Raw genomic sequence first — 12665 nt, forward strand, 5'->3', positions numbered from 1 at the left:
TGCCATTCATAACACTCAGCGCTGCAGTTCCCTGCTCAGAGCCTTGGGCTCCCTGCAATCCTGGCCTCAAGGATCTGCTCTCACCAGGCCCTGGGCAGCCTTTGGCACTCCCTGCCCTCACTGGGGCCCAGCCATGCTCCAAGGCACTTGGAGTTTTGCTGCTGACTCCTTGAGCAGCTTTTTCATCCTTCTCTCCGTGCCTGAGGCTCCTGGACCCAGCCCCAAATCCAGCGTGGGGCTGATTAAAATCCAGAAAGCCCTCAGGAGCTCTTTGTCTCCCTTCCATTGCCTTTGAGTCTCCAGGCCTTGTGCAGCGATTGGAGTCAGTTTGGAGTTCTGTTCAGGAGGGAGATTCCAAAGTGCACATCATGATTTTTGGTTCTAGACAAGGGAATATTTTTTTACTTTTCATTTCAGAGAAGAGGGGATGGAAGCATTCCCCAGGTGATCTTGATGCTGAATGTCTCCATAGGAGGTCTGGGCACAGAGAAGAATGAGTCCCTTGAGGGCTGAGCCTCTTTGGACAAGCTGCTCCTCACCCCCAGCCTCACCATGTCCAACATCGCCCACCTGAGACTGACATCCCTAAACATAAAAAAAAATTATGCATTTTTCCTTATAAATAAAATTTAATTTATGAATAAAATTACAAATATATTATTCTAATTTATGAAAATGTTCTTCATTATTTTTAATACCTTATTTTTATATTTTCCTTTAAAAATCTATACATTTTTAGCAACCAAAAATTTTTTTGGTCTCTCATTCTAGGAAACACAATTCCCTTCATTAATTAATTAATCCCTATTAGCTATTTCTTTCTTTCTCCTTATGGTAACTAGTAATATTTGTAGTCCTTTTGTCATCTTTTTTTATCATCTTTTTCTCACACAGGCTCAAGGGGACCACTTCAGGATCCCTGGAGCCATTTCTGGGGCAAATGTGGGGCAGTTTGGGGTCTGGGGAGGGAATTCAGAGAGAACTTGAGGGTCTGGAGGACACTTGGGACAGCCGGGTGGGCACTTGGAGGGGGACTCAGGGATTCTGAGGGACAGTTAGGGGTCCGGGGCAGCACTTGGGGGTCCAGGAGGGCCCTTGGAGGTCAGGGAGGGGAATTTGGGGCCCTTCGGGGTCCGGGAGGGCCCTTGGGGGGCTCGAACGGGGCTCTCTGGGGCGCGGGGGGTGATGGGAGTTGTAGGCGCGGGTATCATACGGTTTAACGGGGCCGCGGAGCATCACGGGAGTTCGAGGCGCAGCTGCAATGGCTCTCGGAGGGGCGCGGGGCATGACGGGAGATGAAGTCCCGGCTGGAAAAGCGGTGGACGTGCGCCACGGAGCATGATGGGAGCTGTAGTCCCGGAAGTGGCTCGAACGCGGCGTTTGGGGGTCCGGGAAGGCTCTTGGGCGACACTTTTGCATCCGAGCCGCGACTTGAGGTCCTCGAGGGAACGTAAACGGTTCAGGAGGCCTTGGGGGGGAGCTCAGGGAGCTCCAATCGGGCTCTTTAGGGCGAGGGGCACGGCAGGAGTTCTAGGAGCGGGACTGTGTTCTGAGGGGCTCGGGGGCCGCAGGTAATGAGAGGAGATGAATTCCCAGAAGTGGCTGTACCGGGCATCTGTGGGGTTGGGAGCACTGCGGGGATCGGGGGACGCTTTTGGGGGTCCCGAATGGGCGCGGAGGGGGCACTGAGGGATCGTGGAGGGTCTGGGGGACACTTATGGGACAGATGGGGGCGGATCCCGGGGTTCTGTGGAGCGCGGGGCATGACGGGCGTTGTAGTCTCGGCTCAAACGAATCTCAATCGAGCCGCGGGGCGTGACGGGAGTTGTAGGCAAAAAAATGGCGGCGCCACCAGGCACCGCCTCCGAGGCGCCGATCCCGGCGCTGATTGGCTGCTGGAAGTGATGGGCGGGAGCTTCAAAATTGGGACGCAGGAACAGCCCCTTCAACCTCTCCAGTCCCTCCCAGTACAGACCAGTGCAACCCCAGTACAGCCCAGTTCATCCCAAGTGGAACCCAGTACAACCCCAGTGCCGCTCCAATCCCTCCCAGTACAGCCCAGTCCCTCCCAATACACCTGAGTTCATTCCCAGTCCCTTCCAGTTCCCCCGCAATGTCATCCACAGGATGCCCCAGTGTGCCCAGTCTTCTCCGCAATGTCCCCATTGTCCCCAGTATCCCCCAGTATCACTCCCAGTATGTCCTGGTATGTCCCAGTGTGTCTCAGTGCACCCTCACAGTCTATCCCAGTCCACCCAGATTCCCCCTCAGCATTCCCCGTGTCCCCAGGTTGTCCCAGTCCTCCCCAGTGTCACTCCCAGTATGTCCCAGTGTCTCCCACAGCGTTCCCAGTGTTCCCCAGTATGTCCCAGTCCTCCCCAGTGTTTCCAAGGACAGTTTAATTTCGCACGGTGGCCGTGGCAGCCAAACCCAGCAGTGAGGTCAGTGCAGTGCCCATGGCCACAGCCCCTTGCAGTGGCCCAGTGCAGCTTGGGCTGATGATCCACCCTCACAGCTGGCCCAGGGCAGCTCTGCAGTGGCTTTGGTGGCACCTTGGGCTGGCATACACCTGAGCAGTGTGTCTGTTTGCAGTGCGGAAACTCAGCAGTTTCAGATTGCTTCAAAAAATACAAAAAGTGAAAACCCCTGTTAGGCTGAGTGCAGCCAGCTCTCCAAGCACAGCAGGTCCCAGGGCAGTGAGGACAGACAGGATGGGGCTGGGCAATGTGGAGCAAGGTTGTCCACACGGGGTCAGAGCTCCAGGCACAGCTTCTGTGAGCAGGCCAGAGCTCCTGAGGAGAGACCCTGGGTCAATATCAATCACAGAATGCTGCAACCACCTCTGCTCTAAAGAGAAATAAAATAAAAATACATAATTTAAAATAGGAATGTCTGTTTCTGACAAGTTCTTTGAAATCTTTCTCCATCACTGGACTAGGAAAACTTTAATGACCCTCTCAGGGCTTTGATGTTGTTTACATCAGACTCAATCCCTGAGAGTGTCTTCAAAAAACTTCTTGAGAACTCAAAGATAAATTTAGACTCCCAAGTTACTTCAAGTTTTAGTGGGTCCCACTGAGGGACACGACTGGGAAAGGTTCCCCAGGTTCCAGTTAGAGCAGAGCCCTGGAGGCAGTGATGACAGCTGGGGACAAACAAGGCCAAGGTGTCTCTGGTGCTGAGCAAAGCTGGATGTGTTTGAGGAATGCAAAGGGCCAGGGCCTGAGCCCCAGGGCCTGGCCAGGCAGATCCTGTCCCTCCCTCCTTGCTCAGGGCTCTTGCCAGGATGGGCTCTGGCATGTGGGGATGTGCAATGCCAAGGGCAGGAGCATGGGGCGGCCCCTGCCAGGCTGCTGAGCAGGGACAAGGAGGCCATGAGGCCCCAGGCCTGCAAGGGTCACTTGTCTCCTGCTCCTGCCTCAGGCCCAGGCCCAGCAGCCATGGCCAAAGTGCTGCCCAAGTTGGCTCTGGCAGGGCTGTCTTGCAGCTGCTGCCCATGCTTGTGCCCTGTGCAGCCCAGGCTGTCCTACGGTGTCCCTGCCCTGCGCCTCTGTCCCTGCAGGCTGTCGGCATCCCCCGGCTGCCCCACCTGGCTGGGCCCTTCCTTTGCTGGCAGCTCTGCCTCCTGCCTGCCTCTGCCTGCCCACACAAAGCCTGGGGCTGATATCAAAAGGGTTCATTCCATTTTTACCCTGCCTGGGAACTTTCAGCACAGGAACAAGGCATGCAGGGGCTGCTTTCCCAGCAAGGATGCTTGGAAGAGAAGAAGAAGACATCTGGCTCAAGGGTGCAGGGATAGAGAAAACAAGGAGTGAATCTGGGAACTTGGGGTGGATTTTATGGAAATGGGTAAATTGTAATTGGCATTTAGTGACTGTGTATAAGCAATACACTGGTAGAATTACATGTCCTCATAAGGTTAGGAGTTATTCCATGTTGCACCTTAGGCCTCAATATATGATACCCTCTTTAATAGCAAATGAGTGTTATGGAGTCCTATTCTGATATTTCAGACATTTGGTCACAGCAGCAGCTGACAACCCAAGGATTCAGCTGTGACACTGTGGAACCCCATGGAACAAAGGGTCCCTGGTGATGCACTGGAACCCCATGGAACCAAAAGTCCATTGTATCAGAGCAAGGCCTCATGGAACCAAGGAGAGCATTGCTGACAGTGTGGAAGCTCCTGGAACCATGGGGTCATTGTGACAGTGTGGGGCTGCATGGAACCAATGGTCCATTGTGACACTGCAGAACCTTCTGGAATCAAGGGGATCATGTTATGCTCCAGAACCTCATGGAACAAAGGATCCATGGTGACACTGCAGTGCTCAGACCATTGTTGACAGTGTGAAAGCTCCTGGAACCAAAAGTCCATTGTGACACAGCAAGGCCTCCTGGAACCAAGGGTCCCTTGTGGCTCTGTGGGGCTTCCCAGAACCAAGGAGACCATTTGGACACTGTGGGGCCTCATGGAACCACCTGGCACTGTGACACAGCGGGGCCACATGGAGCCAAGGGGCCACTGAGACACTGAAGAACCTCATGGAACCAAAGGTCCATTGTTACACTGAGGAGCCCTGTGGAACCAATGAGACCATGGTGACACAGTGGTGCTCCATGGAACCAAGGGGCCATTCTGATTCTGCTTTGCCTCATGGAGCCAAGGGGCCACCATGACACTGCAGGGCCTCGTGGAACTAAGGCAGCCTTGTGACACTGCAGGGCCCTTGGAACCAAGGGTCCATTGGGAGATTGCAGGGCCTCATGGAACCATGGAGAACATTCTGACCCTTCAGTACCCATTGGAACCAAGGGGCCATTGTGACACTGCAGAGCCCCGTGGAATCAAGGGGACCACAGTGACACTGTGGGGCTCCATGGGACAAAGGGGCCATTCTGACACTATGGAACCGAGGAGACCATTGCTCTGCTACGGGACATCATGGAACCATGGAGGCCATTGTGACACAGCAAAGCCTCATTGAAGCAAGGGCACAATAGTGACACTGTGGGGCTCCATGGGACCAAGGGGACATTCTTAAAATGTAGAACTAAGGAGACCACTGTGGCACTATGGGGCATCATGGCGTCAAGGGTCCATTGTGACACAGCATGGCTGCATGAAACCATGGAGGCCATTTTCACACTTTGAGGCCTGGTGAAACCAAAGGGCCCCTGTGGCACTTTGTGTCTCCATGGAACCAAGGAGTCCATTGTGACACTATGAGGCCCTTTGTGGCACCACGGAACCAAGGGACCATTGTGACACTCCAGGGCCCCATGGAGCTAAGGATTCATGGAACAGTGTGGGACTAATGGAACTAAAGGTCCATTGTGACATTGAGGGGCCTCATGGAACTATGAGGGGACAATTGTGATGCTCTGGGGCCCAGTGGAAGCAAGGGGCCAGTGTGACACAGCTGGGCCTCATGCAGCCAAGGGGCCACTGGGATCCTGAGGAGCTCAAAAGAACCAAGGGGCCATTGTGACACTCTGCAGCTGTGGAGACCCTGAGAGGCATTCCCTGGGTTAGGGAGACACAAGAAGCTTCCCTCAAAAGCTGTTTGACCCCATTGGCTCCTTCCCCTTGTTCTGTGTCCCTCAGCCACTCCCTCCCCCTTCCCCCACTGGCTCCATCTTTGTACTGCCCCCATGGCACTGATCAACCCCTTCCTCTGGAGATACAGAAACCTGGACTCCCCCCTGGACTCCCTGCTAACAGTACAGAAACTCATGGATCCAAGGGGCCATTGTGACACTGAAGAACTTCATGGAACCCAGGGTCCATTGGGACACAGCAGGGCCTCATTGGAACAAAGGAACCATTGCTGACAGTACAGAAACTCATGGAACCAAGGGGCCGTGGTGACACAGCAGGGCCACATGGAACCCAGGAGACCAGTGACATTTAGGGACCTCATGGAACCAGGGTCCATTATGGCACTGCAGAAACAAGGAGACCATTGTTGATGCTCTGGAAGCTCATGGAACCAAGCAGCCATTGTGACACTCCAGGGCCTCGTTGAACCAGGCAGACCATTGTGACACCACAGAACCTCATGGCACTGAGGGTTTATTGTGACACAGCAGGGCCCATGGAGCCAATTGTCCATTGTGACAATGTGGAACCAAGGAGACCATGGTGCCACCATGGAAGCTCATGGAGCCATGGGGCCATTGTGACAAAGCAAGGCCTCATGGAACCAAGGAGACCATTGTGACATCATGGAACCTTGTGGAACCAAGGAGACCATTGTGACATCATGGAACCTCATGGAACCAAGGAGACCATTGTGACATCATGGAACCTCTGGAACCAAGGGTCCATTGTTACAGTCCAGAACCAAGGAGACCATTGTGACAGTACAGAACCTCACGGGACCAAGATTCCATTGTTATGCACTGGGGCTTCATGGAACCAAGGAACCACTGTGACACAGCAGGGCCACGTGGAACCAAGGGTCCATGGAGATACTGCAGATCCAAGAAGACCATGGTGATGCTGTGGAACCTCATGGAACCAAGGGGCCGTTGTGACACTCTGGGGCCCCATGGAACCAAATATTCATGGTGACACAGCGGGGCTGCTTGTGACCAATTGTCCATTGTGACACTGCAGATCCAAGAGACCAGGGTGACACTGTGGCAGTTGATGGAACCAAGGGGCTGTTGTGACACACCAAGGCCTCGTGGAACCAAGGAGAGCATTGTGGCAGTGCAGAACCAAGGAGGCCACTTTGACAGTACAGAACCCAATGGAACCAAGGGTCCATTGTTCTACAGCAGGGCCTCATGGAACCAAGGGGCCATTGTGAAACTGTGGGGCATAATGGAGTCAAGGACACCACTGATACTGAAATCCACTGGATAGAAACTTCTGAACAGAGTTTGGAGTATTTGAAAGGAGGTCTTCTTTATTACAGCATGGTGGTCACTTGGGCCATCCTTCCTCCATTCGACTGCACTGAGCATTGAATGAACAGAGTTTTTATCACACACACTCATTATGTATCCATTAGCTATCCCCACGTCTTTGAATTTATTTGACATAGTTGCACCCCTTATGACAAATCCTTTTATGATTCTTTGGGGTCTGTCTTCAACATCCAGTGTCCTTTTTAGGTGGCTGTTTCTTGACCCCCACTTTTGAGTAAGGGCAATATTATTGTTCTGCATAACTTCTGTTTTGTCAGCCTTGCAGAGCTGAGCTGGCATCCTGCTTGCATTTTGTGTGGCTTCTGTTTGCCAGAGGCACATCCTCAATCAGTTTCTCCAAGGCTGTGCTGTTCTGTTCTACTGTCCTTGACAAGAGTAAATGTTCTGTTCTCCTGTCCTTGTCTCAGTGCTCGCCCCGCATGAGGCGTCTGCAACCCCCCCAACCGATGGGCCTGGGGTGGGCAAGTGTTCCTGGGGAACAGGGATGGGACAGCTGGGCTGGACTGACCCAAGGGATGTTCCACTCCATGTCACACCATGATCAGCAATCACCTGAGAGAAGCAGAGGGGCAAGGGGGTAGGGAATAATTTATTTTTAAGACATTTTTCTTTGAAAACAGCACCAACACATACAGAATCTTCTCCTGCCACAAGGTGGTCAAACATTTTCTGCTGATAGGAGATTTCCTAAGGATTTGCTTTTCTTCTGTTAGTGGGTCTTGCTGTGCCTTTTTTTTGGTTGAGTTTGGAGGTTTTAATCATTGGATTTGGGTTTTTCCCTATTGAACTGCCTTTCTTCTGATGCATGAGTTTTTTCTGTCCTTTCTTGTGGCTTGCTTGGCACCTGACAGCAAGATAAATTTACCCAACTCTGTCATCTTGCCCAATTATGTTTGCAGGCACCATTAACTAGATGAGTTCAGTCACAGACTCCCTGCAATTTGGCAGCATCCACAAAGGAATTGAAAGTTCATTTAATGCCATTTTAGAGACAATAGAAATATTCCACAGTGGTGGTCAAGGGCTGGTCACTGAGGGATGTCACCAGGGCATGGCTGCCAAGAGGACTCTGTACCATGGATGACATTTGACCCTCACTGTTCAGCCAAATTCCCACCCAGCCCATGTTCCACTCCTTCAGCCCAGCTCTCTCCAGTCTGGCTCTGAGGAGACCACAGCAGACCCTGTCCCAGGCCTGGCTGAAGTCTGGGCACACAACATCCCCTTCTTTTCCCTCCCACGTGGGTTCTGCAGTGCCTGCCCTGTCCTGCCAGTGCCTGGAATGGCTGCAGGAGGATTTGCCACATCCCTTTCCCTGCTGAGCCTGACCAGGCTGTGACTCTCCCAGTCCCCCTCCCTGCCCTGTTTGCAGACTGGTTCCATGTCTGCCCTTCCCAAGTGCCCAGGACCCTCTGGGATGGCTCTGGCCTTTCCAAGGGGTTTGAGAGAGGTCCCACAGTGACACTGCCCAGCCTTCTCAACGGCCCTGACACCAAAGGCCTTTTCCACATCCCTCAGTTCCAGGTCAGTGCCCAGAACACAGCACAGCCCTGTCAGGTCCTCGGGCTGGTTCAGAAGGGAGGCAGCTCTGATTTCTCCCCACAGACCCTCACTCTATCCAATGTCTCTCTGTGCAGTCCATGGCTGCCCTGAGCATTTTTCCCTGCAGCCTCCCTGCCTGGGATATTTCTGTCCCTGCAGTCCTAACCACAACCCAGCAAAGAATTCAGGTGTTTTCCCAGAGGATGTTACTCTCAGAGTGAAGTGGCCTCAAGGCACTGTTTGTGCCGCTGGAATTGTGCCACCCCCGGGTGCTGCTGATGGTGTTTGTGCTCACTGGGGTTCATCTCCCCACACACACACCATGCACTGCTGACATCTCCTCAGCACAGAGCAAACATGGCCTGCTGGCCTGGTCCCTTGGTGTCCCTCCATGCAAGGCCAAACAACCTCCTGCAGGTGGGGAGAGGCCAGTGCTGGCAATGTTGGCTGCAGGGGCTGCTGTGGGACAATTGCCCTGGGGCACCTTCCCAGGCTGTCCCAGAACAAAGACACAGCCCAGGCCCTGCTCTGCTGCTGCCTCAGGTCCATGCCAGGAGCTCTGGCTGGGCCAGGACACTGCTGTGAGCCCCCCCTGCACACTCCCCCCTGCCCCAGGCACTGGGCTTTGCTGGGCCAGGGCATTCCTGGAGCACATTGCTGACAGCAGCTCTGGAGGAGAGCAAAGCCTCCTTGCCCTGCCCTCAGCAGATGCCCTTTGCTGATGGAGCTGCTGTGCTGGAGCCCAGCTGTGTCCCAGCAGTGCCCATGGCCTGGCCCTGCCTGTGGCCACAGCAGGGACACACAGCAGGACAGGGACCAAGCTGCCAGAGCACTCCGGCCTTACAGCCACAGCAGGGCTGGCAAGGACAGGGTGGAGCTGGGCAGAGCAGATGGGGGAAGAGCCAGGGCCATTGTCCCTGGCTGTGCTGCTGTGCTGGGACTCTTTTCCCTCCACCTCTGCTCACAGGCACTGCCCCTGCAGGGACAGAGAAGGGCTGAGGTAATGCCTTGGACAGACAAGTCAGGGCAGGCACTTGTTTTTATTTAAATGCCAAGGAAACAAGCCTCTTGCAAGTCTTTGTGTTTCAAAAGAAAGGTAGATATTCATGTAGAAATGCAAAGAGAAATCCTACAGTATTATGTAGGAAACACTACAACAATAATAAAAGTTACCATAGTAAAAAATAGACAAATAGGGGGAAAAAGGCTGAGATTGTAAAGAGTTATATTCTGAAGGCTCTGTAGCAGAAAAGAGAATTTATTGCTTCTGAAGATGCAGTCACCAGTTTTCCCAAGGCATCCTTGAGCTCCTGGTTCCTCAGGCTGTAGATGAGGGGGTTCAGGGCTGGAGGCACCACTGAGTACAGAGCAGAGAGTGACATATCCAGGGATGGGGAGGAGATGGAGGGGGGCTTCAGGTAGGCAATAAAGCCAGTGCTGACAAACAGGGAGACCACGGCCAGGTGAGGGAGGCAGGTGGAAAAGGCTTTGTGCCGTCCCTGCTCACAGGGGATCCTCAGCACAGCCCTGAAGATCTGCACATAGGAGAAAACCATGAACACAAAACAACCAAAATATAGGAGAGCACTTAACACAATGAGCCAAACTTGCCTGAGTTTGGAGTGTGAGCAGGAGAGCTTGAGGATGTGTGGGATTTCACAGAAGAACTGGCCCAGGGCATTGCCATGGCACAGGGGCAGGGAAAATGTATTGGCCGTGTGCATGAGAGCATTGAGAAAGGCACTGGCCCAGGCAGCTGCTGCCATGTGGGCACAAGCTCTGCTGCCCAGGAGGGTCCCGTAGTGCAGGGGTTTGCAGATGGACACGTAGCGGTCGTAGCACATGACGGTCAGGAGGGAAAACTCTGCTGAAATGAAAAAGGCAAACAGAAACATCTGTGCAGCACATGCTGAGTAGGAGATGGTGCTGGTGTCCCAGAGGGAATTGTGCATGGCTTTGGGGACAGTGGTGCAGATGGAGCCCAGGTCGCTGAGGGCCAGGTTGAGCAGGAAGAAGAACATGGGCGTGTGCAGGTGGTGGCCGCAGGCTACAGCGCTGATGATGAGGCCGTTGCCCAGGAGGGCAGCCAGGGAGATGCCCAGCAAGAGGCAGAAGTGCAGGAGCTGCAGCTGCCGCGTGTCTGCCAATGCCAGCAGGAGGAAGTGCCTGATGGAGCTGCTGTTGGACATTCCTTCACTCTGGGCATGGTGGACTGTTGAAACAAGACATTGACAAGCTGGGTCCAACTTTTTGAGTCAGTCCTATGAATTTTGCATGGAATCCACTCAAAACTAATTCTCTTCCTGGAGGGGGGACTTTGCTAGAATTTTTTGATTGGGTGTTTTTGCTGCTGACTTACTGATTCATCTTCAGCATTGCTCTCAGGCTGAACACTGGGGAGCCCAGAGGGAAAACAGGGCTCCTTGAGCCCCAGTGCAGTCGGACATGCTGGTCCCCACACAGGTGCCCTTTGATCATTTCCCCTCCCTCGAGTTCAGGGTGATCACACTTAAAATGTGCTTGAAAACAAAGTGGACTTTTGAAATGCTGTTTTAAAAAAATTTTTTCGAAACTCTTTGCTTTCTCCCTGTGCAGCTCAACATGGAGGGATGCAAAGTGTTGCTCTGGCTCTCTGCTGCCTGGAGTTGTGCCTGCTGGGAGCTGTTTCTCTCTATCCAAGCCTTGTCCCTGCCAGTGCTGCCAGAGCCCAGCCCAGCCCTGGGGGCTCAGCTCTGCCCTGCAGACCCCTCCCAGCACAGGGCACTGCCCAGGGGCATCTCCCTGGCAGCAGGGCCTTAAGGGCAGGCCAGACAAACAGAGATGCTGCAAGCCAGGGTGCTGCTGCTGCTGTCTGTAGGGAGAGGAGGCTGAGGAGGCACTTTCTGAGGGAGATCTGAGGCCCATCTGCTGATGCCCAGGCTGACAGTGCAGGAGGCTCAGTGACACAGCCAAAGCTGGCAGCCCCTTTCCCTTCCCTTTAGGAGAAAGCTGAGAGCAGCCCTGGCCATGCAGCACCATCTCCAGAGCAGGAGGAATCTGCCCTGATGGGGGTGGCTCCTTGCACCTGGAACTTCTCCCCTGCAGCGTCCATGGGGAGCTGCCAGGCAGGCTGAGAGCTGCCCCTGGCAGGTGGCACATGCCCTGGGCTGGCCAAGAGCCCTGAGGGCTGCAGGAGCTGCTCTGCAGGACAGCCCTGGGCAGCCCTGGCTGCAGCCCCAGCTTCAGCCCCTGCAGCCGTCCCTGGCAGCAGGAGCCGTCCTGCCCTGTCCCTCTGACGGTGCCCAGGGCAGCCCCGCTCTGCAGCACATCCTCCTCCTCCTCCTCCTCCTCCTGCTCCTCCTGCTCCTCCTGTGCCACAGAGAAACTGGGAGAGTCCTCCTGACACATCCCCCAGGCTGTGGGGTCTGCTGGCTTCAGGAGATCCCTCCAGGAGCACAGGGGACATTGCCCTGCACCCACACACTCACCATGCACAGGGCTGTGAAGATCTTTCCCCAGGTGAAGTCTCAGCTCAATGTCTTCCCAATCCTGATTGCCTTCAGCCTGTCTCTGCCTGGCTCCTGTCCCCTCAGTGCCTGCAGGCAGAGCCCTCAGCCCTGCTGGGCTGGGAGAGGAGCTGGCCCTGGGAAGAGCTGTTCCTTTAAAGCTCAGCAGCACAGACACAGCACAAGGACTTTAATGAGCCTCTCAGGGATTTGGTGTTGTTTACATCAGACTCAGTCCCTGAGAGTATCTTCAAAAACTTCTCAAGAACTCAAAGTTAAATTAGACTCCAAAGTTTAGGAAGTTTAATGGGTCCCAGTGAGGGACACGACTGAGAAAGTGTCCCCAGGATTCAGTTAGAGCAGAACACTGGAGGCAGTGATGTGATTTAATAAAAATATATGGATATTGATCTAGTACTGATATCCAACTGTGACAGACAAACACTCTCTAACAGTTTAAAGTTAGAAAGTCTATGTTTATTGCGATGCTGGGCAGCGTGCCGGATAGCAGGGACAAGGAGGCCATGAGGCCCCAGGCCTGCAAGGGTCACTCGTCTCCTGCTCCTGCCTCAGGCCCAGGCCCAGCAGCCATGGCCAAAGTGCTGCCCAAGTTGGCTCTGGCAGGGCTGTCTTGCAGCTGCTGCCCATGCCTGTGCCCTGTGCAGCCCAGGCTGTCCTACGGTGTCCCTGCCCTGCGCC

At 54.1% G+C, this 12665-nt stretch overlaps 1 protein-coding gene across 1 annotated transcript; it reads right to left on the reverse strand.

Annotated features, from left to right (window-relative positions):
- Positions 1-9704: 9704 nt before the first annotated feature.
- Positions 9705-10670, reverse strand: LOC136570413 (olfactory receptor 14A16-like). Its single transcript, XM_066570891.1, has one exon. It carries the CDS (start codon positions 10668-10670, stop codon positions 9705-9707), a length of 966 nt encoding a protein of 321 aa, XP_066426988.1.
- Positions 10671-12665: the final 1995 nt, after the last annotated feature.

The sequence above is a fragment of the Molothrus aeneus genome, unplaced genomic scaffold (genome assembly GCF_037042795.1).
Source record: "Molothrus aeneus isolate 106 unplaced genomic scaffold, BPBGC_Maene_1.0 scaffold_34, whole genome shotgun sequence".
Lineage (NCBI taxonomy): Eukaryota > Metazoa > Chordata > Aves > Passeriformes > Icteridae > Molothrus > Molothrus aeneus.